The sequence below is a fragment of the Xiphias gladius genome, chromosome 5 (genome assembly GCF_016859285.1).
Source record: "Xiphias gladius isolate SHS-SW01 ecotype Sanya breed wild chromosome 5, ASM1685928v1, whole genome shotgun sequence".
NCBI classification, from domain to species: Eukaryota; Metazoa; Chordata; class Actinopteri; order Istiophoriformes; family Xiphiidae; genus Xiphias; species Xiphias gladius.
Genome location: NC_053404.1, coordinates 1,269,039 through 1,282,373, shown reverse-complemented (window position 1 = coordinate 1,282,373; position 13,335 = coordinate 1,269,039). Strand labels below are relative to the sequence as shown.

Here is a 13,335-nt window from a genome sequence, read left to right as displayed (position 1 = left end):
AAAGAATGTGAGATGTTGATACTGCTTTCACTTTTTTTTCATTATAATCGTTCCCTTGCTTTGTTTACTTGAAAGGCATGTCTGCCGTGATGTGTTTTTTTTCGCTTTTGAAATGTACTTAAACACTCCAGAGGCAGTATTCACTCCTGGTCCAGACAAATTAGTAAGATACTGCATATGTGGTTGTCCTCGCTGTGTGCAGGCCAGCCATTCTTTGAGGCAGAGCCAGCTGACCTGGTGAAGGGTGTTTGCATCCAGGACCTGGTCAAGGTGTTCGGCAGTAGCTCCAGACCGGCAGTGGACGGCCTCAGCATCAGTTTTTACGAGAGCCAGATTACTGCCTTTCTGGGCCACAATGGGGCCGGGAAGACCACCACCATGTACGTCACACAGATACACCACATGCAAGCATATACACACCAATACGCTGAATATGCTGAATGCTGAACATGTGAACAAATTGTCTAAAATGTCTCTCGCCTTCTCTCTGCCCATCTGTCTTTCTGTATCTCTCTCGCAGGTCTATTTTGACCGGTATGTTCCCTCCCACCTCGGGCACAGCGACCATTTATGGCAAGGACATCCGCAGAGACATGGATACCATCCGCCTGTCTCTGGGAATGTGCCCTCAGCACAATATCCTTTTCCAGCAGTATGTAACTACCCTCACATTTATTCAAAACATAGATGAGAGCTGCTCCGGAGTTAGGTGAATTAGGTTGTTTTGGAGCCTGTACAGTGTATTTTACATTACACCACATTAGAGTATTCGTCAGAGAGTGTGAAACACGCCAGCGGCGTATGATATGGACACTTTTATAGTTGTAACGTGGTCATCGCTTCCCTCCGGTTCTCTTGTTGTCCGGCAGTATGACTGTAGCAGAGCATATCCTGTTCTACTCACTGTTGAAAGGCCGTCCAATAGCGGAGGCTGAGGAGGAGGTGGAGAACATGCTTCAGGATCTGGGTCTACCTCACAAGAGAGATGAACTGACCCAGAACCTCTCAGGTCTGTCTGGATGCAGGTGTATGCACACATGTGTTATTACTCAGTGTCATGCAAACTGCACGCACACACACACACACACACACACACACACACACACACACACACACACACACACACACACACACACACACACACACACACACACACACACACACACACACACACACACGCACTCACACACACACACTAATATGTCCACTGTCAGTACTGTATGGTGTTCTTATTCAGGAGGCATGCAGAGGAAGCTGTCAGTCGCCTTGGCGTTTGTCGGTGGGGCTAAGGTGGTGATCCTGGATGAGCCCACTTCAGGGGTGGACCCCTACTCCAGACGCTCCATCTGGGACCTGCTGCTGAAGTACCGTGCAGGTAACACTGACACCTGCTGGCTAGAGGAGGCTATAGAGTCCCAATGACATGGTGCTGCAGAGGTTTTGCGAGCAGCGCACAAAAGTTTTATGTCACATCACCAGACAACTTCCAGTTTCCTGTTGCTGCACACCTGTCCCTAAATGTTTAGACACTTATATGATGTACTTGCAGTCATCATGCACTTACAATAAGCTTTGAAATGTGTTACGAGCACCACGTTATCTGGTCCCTGTTTTTCATCTCAGTTTCTGTTTACCGAAGCGAGATTTGTTTTAATCTGTTTTTGTCACATTAACCAACCATTTAACATGATGAACAAGCCCGACAGGTTTGTCTGGTCAGGCCACAAATACGTCAACCTAAGCACAGATGCTTCCAGTTTAACTATCACAATTATGTCATATGTCCGTGGGCCTATCGCATCCAGACCAGCTTTACCGCAGTCTTTATGTGAAAAAAAATGAAAGTGAAATGAGAGGTTTTTCCTGCCGTATTCTCTCACAGCACAACAGTAATATTAGACCTTGATTGAGCTAAGAGAGAAAGTAAATCAGAATCATTAAACACCTTTCCTTGTTTCATTTCTCTGTCTTCGTCCCGTCTCCACTGTCCCACTCTGTCCCCGGTTTGCAGGGCGTACTGTGATAATGTCCACCCACCACATGGACGAGGCCGACCTGCTGAGTGACCGGGTGGCTATCATCTCACAGGGTCGCCTCTACTGCTGCGGGTCCCCAATCTTCCTCAAGAACTGTTTTGGCGCCGGCTTCTACCTCACGCTTGTACGACGAATGAAACACGACGCTCCCAAGGTGAGGGAAGGGAGTCGCGAATGTTTGTGTGCAAATCACCAATGTGATTTGTACGTAACTGGGTCCTCGTGAGACTGAGGGGAAGCAAAAATGCATGCAGGAGAGTGATTTATGGTTTCTGGTAACATTTTGCCCTCCAGGCTAGCTGCGACTGCACAGAGGATTGCTCCTGTGAATGCTCAAAATGCTCAAAGTTTAAAGCGAACACGGAGGAGCGCCAGGCTGCGGACGGACAGATGGACGGTAAGGTCACCATTAGTTCTGTTACGGTATTAGTCTCGGGGGGGTCAGTGTGGTATGCCAAGTTCATGGTTTCAGTCTATTCATCTTCAACTCCCTGTACTCTGTCAACTACTGTGTGCCCTCTGTATTCCTATTCCAAGTCAAACACATGGAGTTTTGCCAGACTATATGCTACAGTTGAATTTAATAACCTCGTATGGTTCGGGAGTAACCTTACTTGCAAGGCGAGTAAGATGATATGAGAAGATCCTTTAATAACTGAGGTGTTGCAGCACCAACGGCAGCTGTAATAATAACTGTTAAAAATAAATAAATGATAAATAATAAATAACTGTAATAAGATACAGCAAAGAAAGTAGAATTTCTGTCAAGTGACTGAATTTAAGTAGCAATGTATGAAAATGCAAAATCAGAACAGAGGATAGACTGAAAGCGAAGGATAATCACATTACATGCACAGAGCAGTTGTGAGAGAGGTTGGAAAAATGTCAGCAAAATCAGCTTCTTTCACTCGCCTCCAGGTAACATGGAACGCATCACAGCCCTGGTCCATCATCACGTGCCGCAGGCTCGTCTGGTCGAGGCCATTGGCCAGGAGCTGACCTATCTGCTGCCGAACCGTAACTTCCAGCCCAGGGCCTACGCTAGCCTCTTCAGGGAGCTGGAGGAAACCCTGGTGGACATCGGCCTCAGCAGCTTTGGCGTGTCCGACACATCGCTGGAGGAGGTGTGTGGAATTAATCGTAATAATAAATGGGAGCAGTTGTAGGAATAATAGTAAAATCAACACATTAATATACATTTACAAATTGACATTGTGGTCCCAGCAAGTGAAAAAACGAGACGATTTGACTGCCCTCTGTACGGACAGATTCTTAGTTACTGAAGTACAAATAATCCCTTTTAATTGTCACTGCTAAAGAGCAAGTTGAAAAGAGAAGCAATGAGTATTTTTTGAGGCAATCTGTCAAACGGTCACTGCCTCGCGTTCGCCTTCACTGTTATTAGGCTGCTGTTTCATAAAGCTTTGTTTATAAAGATCATCCGTTAATCTTGGGTCCCGGTTATTTTTTCGTAGATCTTCCTAAAGGCCACTGCTGATGGGAATGCAACCGACAGGAAATGTATACAAGGTGAAAAAGAACGACAGCAGAGAGTTTTTTACAGCACTTTTTCTCCTCCGATTGATTTGTTGTGTGTCTGAATGTGTAGTTGTATCTCTGCTATCCCTGTTTTCTCCATCTACTTCTCATCGTGTGAGTTGCATCCTTTGTATCCCACTCTCTAACTCCCCCAGACAAGAGATCATTGCAGCAGACTTCTCGAGCTAGTCTCTGTGGATTCAACAGAGTGGCTGTTGACATGGAACCACTAGAAGGTGACAGTGGTTTTCAGCTCACGCCTCGGGTCAAATGCTCCTGTTGTGGAAAAACACTTTGAATTTCTGTATTTAGAGATGGTTTACAGTCTTTTATGCGTTGAAAGATGAAACCTATCCAGCCTCATTTGTTGAAAACAAACATTTGAAAGATTATTTTATCGATTCCTGACAACATGTTTTGGCAAAAGTGTTTTTCCTGACAACAGTGTCATGCAGAGAGCTTCTGTTTTCGGGATTTTGACAAGTGACACGCGACCAAATGTATGATTTATTATGAACATACATTTTGATCCTGAGCTGTCACCGGCACACCAGTAACATGCAAGAGACGCTGAACTACATGCCCGTAGGCACGTAGAGCAATGCTGGCGATGCGTAGGCTATTACTTTTTACCAACTGTCTACAGAAGAGTAAACATGCTTGGCTTGCTGGCTGAAATCATCTGTGCAGGTCAGGCTGTGCCACTGAACTTGAACTCTGTGTTCCAGAGACAGATGGAGCTTCGCACGGCAACCGCCAGGACCCGTGCGGTGTCCTAGAAAGCGGTGCAGGCAGGGGATCCTACCAGGTCAGGGGCCTGTGTCTGACCATCAAACAGTTCTTTGCTCTGCTGATCAAGAGGCTGCATCACACCACCCGCTCCTACAAAGATTTCTTCGCCCAGGTAGCCTTACTAGAATTTATTATACCATGAACCTCACATCCAGTAAACAACTGTAATCTCTACAGCATTTCACCGGATGTTTAAAGTTTAAGTGTGGTGTGTTTTCTCGGACACAGTAAATGAAACGGCAAACAGCCTGGACACGTTGTCCCACATAGGCCATCGTCAGACTGTTTTTTTGTCTGGTTTTAAAGTCATTTGAAGTTATCTCTCTGTTTCTGGTAGATTGTGCTGCCAGCCAGTTTTGTTTTCCTGGCACTGACATTCACGCTCATCGTTCCACCTTTCGGAGAGTATCCAAGTCTGACCCTCAGTCCCTGGATGTACGGACGACAGTACACCTTCTTCAGGTGACCAGAAAGTATACTAGATCACCTAATGCCATTTAGTGGTCAGGAGTCTTACTGAATTTAATAAGATCAGTACAATACTTTTAATGGATTTGGGCTAAAAAAGGCTGAATTTGATGATTGGACAGAATTATCTGATTTGTTGATCTTGTATTTTATCATTTTGTCCACCGCAGTAATGAGCGTCCTATGGATGCTCAGATGCGATACTTCGGCAAGGTGTTGCTGGACAAGCCTGGCTTTGGGACTCGCTGCATGGTGGATGAACCACTGGAGTGAGTAACCACCACATCTGTAAATCTCTTTCGTTGCAGACGGTCCTCTATGCAGTTTTGTTTGACTGCATGGGTCACTTTCTCACACTGGCAGAGATTTCCCATGTAACAACATCACCACAGAGTGGGAGATGCCCCTGGTTAACCCTGCTCTGATAGATATGCTGGCTGGTCCAGAGTGGAACTCCCTCAGACCATCTCCAGACTGTCAGTGCAGCACACCCAGGAAACTCACCATGCTGCCCGTGTGCCCTGAGGGAGCTGGAGGCCTTCCACCTCCACAGGTCGGTGGATGGGTCACTGATGTGTAGATTCCTTCAGCACACACTGTTGCGTATCATTTCCACGTATTCAACTAAAATCCTTAGAGGAGCACAAGCGTTCGTGGGAGTATCTTAAATAACATGTGCTCTGTGTGTTATTTTGTGCATCAGAGGATCCAGTCAACAGGAGATGTTCTCATGGACCTAACAGGCAGGAACATCTCAGACTACCTGGTGAAGACCTACCCCAGGCTCATCAGAACCAGGTGTTTCATCCCTTGAACCAGCTTATTTACCTGCCCAAAAAGAAAAAAAGCGCGTGCAAACTGAGAGAAAATGCATTCGGTCCCTGTACCTTATGGCCTCGGTAGACTGTAGATGACTGCAGATGATCCTTTCTACATTGATTTAAACTTAAACCTTTTGTTTAATAACTCTGTAGTTATCTTCTTTACAATGTTGAAATATGTTGTAGTTGCGCAAAAACTGTCCTCTTACATCAAAGAGTTGTACAAGATGCGTACATGTAACAAACAATACAGACTACTGCTAACGTCACATTCTAGTGGAAAATCTATAAAAGAATTGTGACCTGTGGTGTTAAAGTGTCTTTAATTGAAATGTATTCAAATGTGAGAGACAATAATTATGTAACCTCTGTGTGTACGATCTCTTTCCAGCTTGAAGAGCAAATACTGGGTGAACGAACAAAGGTAATTTCAAATTTCTATCCATCTGCCTCATTGTAAGATTACATTTATGTCCAAATAGGGATACCTGTATTACTGGGATGGATGTGTTTGTGTAGTGGTGCAGTTCTCCCTCCAGTGGTTGTAATGATCTAGTACAGTGATCTAGTACAATCTGGTCTGCGGTGGCTGGAGTTACAGTTACAGTTACAGATACCAGCAGGCTTTTCTCTCTGGTGTCCAGGTATGGAGGTATATCGGTGGGAGGACAGCTTCCTGTTTTAGGGCTGCAGCCAAAGACCATCCAAGATGCAGCAGCACAGCTGGGACGGCTGCTCAATGTTACCGGGGTAGGGCTTTAAAATGTAAAATTCAACATTTTTGCTTATGTTTGTGTGCATTATTGTCTTCATTCCCGTGTCTTCATCACCTTGGTCTTCTGCGATTCCTTTTGTAACGGGCTCTCACATTTTTGGTCGTAGGGCAAATACTCTAAACAAACACTGGAGGACATCGGGACGTTCCTCAGATACATGGAGACTCAAAACAATGTCAAGGTAAGCCCGCGAAAGCCTCACCAGCCGGACTACACATGCATCGCTGTGACCACCTTGCCTCATTGTATGACACAGTATAATAAACTGTACATAACTTTGTCACAAACCAAGTAAGTACTACAGTTTATGCAATATAACCGCTATGTTGCAGATATTATAAATCAGCAGCGGTCAAAGTATATCCTTCACTGCCTTTCCACAGGTGTGGTACAACAATAAGGGCTGGCACTCTATGGTATCTTTCATGAACGTGGCCAACAACGCCATCCTCCGTGCACACCTGGCCAAAGGGGCTAACCTGGACGAATATGGAATCACAACTATCAACCACCCCCTGAACCTCACCAAAGAACAACTCTCTGAGATCACTGTGTGAGTGACCAGCAGCCAGGTAGTCCTTATCCAATTACGTTTCAAGCTCTGAAACGTGTTCTGGTCTTTACAAGGAACAGTGAGGAGGATTAGAGGCCAGTGATGCAGTCAGTTTTATTTAAGAGTCTCAGATAAAAACAATAGTTCACAGTTTCGGCGACACTGTCCTTTCCCCAGCCTGACCACCTCAGTGGATGCAGTGGTGGCCATCTGCGTCATCTTCGCCATGTCCTTTGTCCCGGCCAGCTTCGTTGTCTATCTCATCCAGGAGAGGGTCACCCAGGCCAAACACCTGCAGTTTGTCAGTGGTGTCAGTCCACTGGTCTACTGGATGGCCAACTTCGTCTGGGACATGGTAGTGTGACCCTGTTACGCTCTGAAATGTGCACCGATGCCTGGCTTCTGTTGGCTATAACCAAGGGGATGTAACAATAATGATAACGATATTCATAAGAACAAGTAATGTTCTAACACTATGGGTTTTCTTTCCTTTACTCATGAAATAACTTTTGTAGACGTGGGTATTTTCTGTGACTGTGTTCTTTCTCCAGGTGAATTACTCCATCAGTGCAGCGATGGTGGTGGAAATTTTCATCTTTTTTGATAAGAAGTGCTACACCTCACCAACCAACCTCCAACCACTTGTTGCCCTGCTTATTCTTTATGGGTAAGAAAATGGGTAAAATGAGGGAAAACAAAACAAGCAAAATCAACATAACAATGCTACATTTAGACTGATTGAAAGTGGTTATTATTTTTGAAGCGACACGGCTAATAACTTATATTTTGTGCCAATATTCAGTATTTTCACATTTGTGTCCTGTAGCAAGCTAACACAGTTTAAGTCCAACAATTTCCTCTGTTGGCGTTATGGATCTGAACACTTCTGAACAAATTACCTTTCTATCAAAGGGACATTTACAGCCTACTGCTTGAGTTCATACTATAAACAAGAGGCTGATTTTTAATTTTTAATTACAAAAGGGTAATAGAGGATGTAAAATATACTGTATATTGCATTAGATTCTAACATTGTGCTCACTGATGCTAATCCTGATCCCTCTCTTTCAGCTGGTCTGTGACACCCATGATGTACCCCATGTCCTACATATTCAGTGTCCCCAGCACAGCCTACGTCTCTCTGTCATGTATCAACCTCTTCATTGGCATCAACAGCAGCGCCATAACCTTCATCCTGGACCTTTTTGAGGGAACCGCAGTAAGATCAGGGTTCTCCTTTCTCTAAATTCCTATCCATCTCCCATCTCACCCTCATTCATGTGTGTTGGATTGTTTTCTAGGCTCTGTACAAGTTCAATCAGCTGTTAAAGACCGTGCTGCTCATCTTCCCCCATTACTGCCTGGGTCGAGGTCTCATAGACATGGCCATGAACCAGGCTTTGATTGATATCTACGCTCACTTTGGTAACAACAAAACACGCAGACTCACGTCCCCTCACAGCCCAGCCTCTGACTTTGAGCCACAATGTCGACACTCTGAATGAATGTTGGGTCATTGCTTGCATCAGAAGTCTGACACCTTACATGTGCAATCAAGACCGGAGTCAGCTGCAGGGTTGTAAGACACTCTACAAACCACTTGCGCTCCAAATGCTCTGTGACAAATTCTCCTCCGGGGATGTGCAAGAATACATCTGAGAGTTTGAAATGGCAAAATATGAAATATATGTATTCAATGATAACATCTAATCGAGATTAATTAAGCTTCTGTTGCATTCATTATTTAAGATTAAGAAATCAACAAGAAATCCTTTGCTCGTTACTTGAAAACTCCCACATGTTGAGGAAACAGCCAACCCTCTTGAAAAGTTAAATGTCTTCAATGTGTCGTTGACAGGTGTGTAATATTTACGTGTTTCCTCAGGTGAGGACTACAGTCCAGACCCCTATAACTGGGACTTTATTGGGAAGAACCTGTTCTGCATGGCTGTTGAGGGATTTGTCTATTTAATCCTTAACTTTCTCTTCCAGTATCGCTTCTTCCTGGATCACTGGTAAGTCAGTCTGAATTATGATACCAACTTTACTAGCTGTACTTAAGTCTTGGCCTTTGAAAACTCACCGCAACCTAAAATTTGATGTTGTTAGTGCATAGACTGATAGAAGGTGGATTTGCTGACTGGTTTTCCATTGGCAGGATATCAGATTGCCCAAAGCCTCCTATTTTGGACGAAGATGTAGACGTGACTGAGGAAAGACAGCGAATCTATCAGAGTGGAAAAACAAATTATATTTTAGGCATAAAAGACCTGTCCAAGGTGACACATTTTCTTTTCCAAATACGATCAATCATGGACAGTGGAAAAAACAAAAAAAAACAAAAACATAACTGTACTTGCACCTTTGTTTCTATTTTGTTTTCATCTTGCCTTGTCAGACGTACACAGGAACAGTCATCCCTGCAGTGGACCAAATCTGTGTTGGGGTATCACCTGGAGAGGTTTGTACAGTTAAACTGATAGAATTTGCTTCACAAAGGGAAGCCTCTAGTCACATTATAGTCCATTTGTCATGTTTTTTTCTTCTGATCCTTGGTAGTGCTTTGGTCTCCTGGGGGTAAATGGAGCAGGCAAGACCACCACGTTCAAGATGTTGACAGGTGACATCGACGTCACCTCAGGAGAAGCCTCAGTTGCTGGTCACAGGTTCGTAATACACTGTTATTATAAATAAGAAGCAACCAAGATGGACTTCATTATCAATACTGAGGCCGATAATCAGCAGTCTAATAAACAAACTGTACTGTAATCATGTAAGAGGTGGTGGTGTATCGGTCAACTACTTGTAATCATTTCAGAGTGAACTCTTCCTCACCGTTTCCGTTATGTTGTCCCGGCAGCATTTTGACCAACATCCTGGACGTTCACCAGAACATGGGATATTGCCCACAGTTCGATGCCATAGATGAGTTGCTGACAGGCAGAGAACATCTCCATCTTTACGCCCGCCTCCGTGGAGTCCCAGAGGCTGAGATCAGCAGGGTGAGGTGGATCTTTTGCCGGGAAATAAGCCATGTAAAAGTGTGAGGAGTTTAAAATGACAAAACATGATAAATATATAGGTGATGTTTATAGGTGAGTCTAAAATGAAGACAATCCCCAAACCTAATTTATAACCCCCGTGTCCACCGGGCACCTCCTCCAGAGGTTATACTGAAGATGAAGGTGAATGAAAAAGGAGAATACTAGTACCACATCCTTTCACTCTAAACACTGATGGAAAAACTAAATAAAGTGGCTGTATCAATACACTAATGCCAAAACTGAACAACAGTTAAAGACATTAATATGCACAAATGTTTGGCCAGCCTGTTCCTTCCTTTACCAAATACAGACTGGTTTAGAGAGAGACGTTAATACCAGCAATCAGCTAGAAAATAAAGTGGAGATTTTTTCTCACACGACACCACATACAGCTTTAATGTTTCGTATTGTTGTTCATAGGATGAGAACAAGGTCAATGGGGAGCCCTGTGTAACTGGAAAGTAAAGAGTGTACATAGTGTCATTTATTACAATCTACAAACCTGTCAAGTTCTATTCCTGCAGCGAGCCTACAGCTTTACAATGCTGAAGTTTGACTGAAACTTACAACAAGGCACTTAACCTCCTCATGCTTAGGTTGCAGAGTGGGCCATCCAGAAGATGGGTCTCTCAGAGTATGCAGGTCAAAGTGCTGGGACCTACAGTGGCGGTAACAAGAGGAAGCTCTCCACAGCCATCGCCATGATCGGTTGCCCTTCTCTGGTGCTGCTGGTGGGGCCAACACTAGTGACATCTCTGGGTTTGGATTAGAGGTGTAGGATAGGGATCACAGTTACATGAACATGGCTAGGCAGAAGACAAGATGTCGTGTGTGTGTGTGTGTATGTGTTAATGTATTTGTTGTTACTCTTATTGTACATCAGGATGAGCCCACTACAGGGATGGACCCTCTCTCCAGACGCTTCCTCTGGAACTCCATTTTGAGTGTTATTCAAGACAGACGAGCTGTGGTTCTCACCTCACACAGGTAGGCTGTTTTGTGTCTGTGTGTATGTGTGTGTGTGTGTGTGTGTAAATGCATATAGACTATTTGTGAGCCAGTGGTGGAGAGTACCTATGAACATTTACTCAAATACTGTACTTAAGTACAAGTACTTGAGGTGCTTGTTCTTTACTTGAGTATTTCCATTGTGTGCTCGAGTAATTGATCTTAACGCTTCTTCAACCACTGCCGTGAGGACAGAATTTGATTCTTTTGCTTTCGTCTTCACAGCATGGAGGAATGTGAGGCACTGTGTACCCGTTTAGCCATTATGGTTAATGGATCCTTCAAGTGTTTGGGAACAATTCAGCATCTCAAATACAAGTTAGTCTCTTTACTTGATCCTATGTTGCTGAGCAATATATCAAATGTTCTCCCTTTGCACTAAATACACTTGGAACAGTGAATAAAATTGAATCAAAATCCAATTAGCACTCTATTAAATTGCTGGTATTTGATTTTGCTTTAACTTACGTCAATGTTATCGTAGATTTGGTGATGGCTACGTGTTGACCATGAAGATCAGGGCAGCTAAACCCGGCTGTGCCCCAGACCTGAACCCTGCCGAAGCCTTCATGGAGAGCACCTTCCCTGGCTGCATCCAGAGGGAGAAACACTACAACACCCTACAGTACAAGATCTCCTCCTCCTCCCTGGCTAGGATCTTTCAAATGGTCTTAGCTAACAAAGACAAGCTAAAAATAGAGGACTACTCTGTGTCACAGACCACTCTCGACCAGGTAAATGAGCGCAATATAATATAATTAATTATGATATGTGAATTCGGTTCAACTGGGTTTTTTTTAAACTTTTATTTTCCTTTAAGATTTTAATGTTGTTAAAATTTAAAGGATCAGATGTCTCGGTTTAATGAATCTAACCGTGAATAATTCATTTATTTATTTTCTTTTATTACATTATATCCTCGCTTTTCTCCTCATTATATGTCAAATCTCCGCCTACTGCTTCAAACAAACCATATTCATTTTGATGTTTTGCAGGTCTTTGTGAATTTCGCCAGGCAACAGTCGAGAGAGGATGACACTATTGTGTTGCATCCAAAAGCGGCTGGGGCGCAGCGATATATTGACACCCGGCCCATCCAGTCTTTGGGGAAGTGAACTTCCCTCACTGAGCTCGACTGAAAGAGGGTCGTTGGTTTTCATTTCACTGTAGTGTCGCCACAAAGTCCCGGCACTGGCCTCATAGACACAAGCACCTGGTGCGTAATCAGGCTGCGATACTAAAAGTCGCGAAGATAAACTTGATGTGTCCCCCAACTTGGGGTAAAGAAGGCTGCATTTCCCATCCACATTTGGACGATCCTTTGGAACTGAGCAGTCCGTGTTGATCCGCTGTGTTGTATTAGGCCTTGGAATACAGTCTGTGAAGGAGGCAGCCCCTTAAACGGGACATATGTCATGTTTGACTGAGGACTTGACCTGTGACAACACTGCACATGCTCTACTTTGCTCTTCCGGTAAACAGGGCTAGCGGGCTTTGAATTTGGAATGTGTGGAGCATTTATGTGCCTGCTATATGTTCCACTTCCTGCTCACCTTGTAGGCCTTTCCAAACTCGGTGAAACAGAGCTTTAGATTTATGACAAGGACCATGACTTTGATCGATAAAATGGCCAAAAAAGTTTGCTATCTGGTTGTAATGGGAGCTTAATGTGAATTGTAAAGAAAGCATAGGTCCTGCGCATTTTTTGCTTCAGATGCCAAGCAAGATGATCTTTTTTGCCTTCTTTAGATATGTGAAATAAGCACTCAGAGAAGCATAGCCTTAGCACTTTATCAATGCAACTTTAATCGAAGCATCACAACTTTGACCAAGATGTTTGGCAGTCTGCTAAAATAAATCAATATATAGCTAATAATTTATACAATCTCCTTTTGCTGCTATGAAATTCATTTGGATATCATTGGATATTTTTATGCCGCTAACGTCACGTTCAGTCTTTGCGCTTTATCTTATACGTGTGCGACTTTGGTAAATTGTCTGCATTCCACCTGAACCTGGTGTCATTAGAGGAAGATGACATAAAAGCGATGTTTTCAGAAGGAGCGTCATGTCAAATAAAGTTGAATTTTTCCTTAAGATACGGACCTTTGTTCAGACATACTGTTTGACTTCAGATTCCTTACATTCACTTTTATAGAAAACGGTTCTTAACAGTTGACTAAAAACCTGAGATTGGACAGTAAGGGCATTCCTGCTGAGAGCTTTAAAGTAATGCTGCACACTTAAATGGATGTCCTGATATTTTCAATCGGATAGTTTGCTGCCACAGGCACTTTA

The 13,335-nt window shown here is 43.7% G+C and overlaps 1 protein-coding gene across 1 annotated transcript in view; it reads left to right on the top strand.

Moving 5' to 3' along the window:
- Positions 1–13,085, top strand: part of abca4a (ATP-binding cassette, sub-family A (ABC1), member 4a) — a 35,719-nt gene extending 22,634 nt beyond the window's left edge. The window contains exons 19-50 of the mRNA XM_040126487.1: positions 203–380; positions 521–652; positions 870–1,009; positions 1,238–1,375; positions 2,012–2,190; positions 2,331–2,433; positions 2,955–3,160; positions 3,512–3,566; positions 3,731–3,811; positions 4,304–4,479; positions 4,705–4,829; positions 5,006–5,104; positions 5,199–5,388; positions 5,539–5,633; positions 6,048–6,080; positions 6,301–6,406; positions 6,539–6,613; positions 6,816–6,985; positions 7,163–7,340; positions 7,537–7,652; positions 8,057–8,204; positions 8,287–8,410; positions 8,871–9,000; positions 9,144–9,264; positions 9,384–9,446; positions 9,545–9,651; positions 9,846–9,987; positions 10,626–10,760; positions 10,913–11,016; positions 11,263–11,355; positions 11,522–11,771; positions 12,033–13,085. Coding sequence (XP_039982421.1) covers positions 203–380; positions 521–652; positions 870–1,009; positions 1,238–1,375; positions 2,012–2,190; positions 2,331–2,433; positions 2,955–3,160; positions 3,512–3,566; positions 3,731–3,811; positions 4,304–4,479; positions 4,705–4,829; positions 5,006–5,104; positions 5,199–5,388; positions 5,539–5,633; positions 6,048–6,080; positions 6,301–6,406; positions 6,539–6,613; positions 6,816–6,985; positions 7,163–7,340; positions 7,537–7,652; positions 8,057–8,204; positions 8,287–8,410; positions 8,871–9,000; positions 9,144–9,264; positions 9,384–9,446; positions 9,545–9,651; positions 9,846–9,987; positions 10,626–10,760; positions 10,913–11,016; positions 11,263–11,355; positions 11,522–11,771; positions 12,033–12,152 — 4,112 coding nt within the window. The 3' untranslated portion in view covers positions 12,153–13,085. The remainder of the gene's footprint in view (positions 1–202; positions 381–520; positions 653–869; positions 1,010–1,237; positions 1,376–2,011; positions 2,191–2,330; positions 2,434–2,954; positions 3,161–3,511; positions 3,567–3,730; positions 3,812–4,303; positions 4,480–4,704; positions 4,830–5,005; positions 5,105–5,198; positions 5,389–5,538; positions 5,634–6,047; positions 6,081–6,300; positions 6,407–6,538; positions 6,614–6,815; positions 6,986–7,162; positions 7,341–7,536; positions 7,653–8,056; positions 8,205–8,286; positions 8,411–8,870; positions 9,001–9,143; positions 9,265–9,383; positions 9,447–9,544; positions 9,652–9,845; positions 9,988–10,625; positions 10,761–10,912; positions 11,017–11,262; positions 11,356–11,521; positions 11,772–12,032) is intronic.
- Positions 13,086–13,335: the final 250 nt, after the last annotated feature.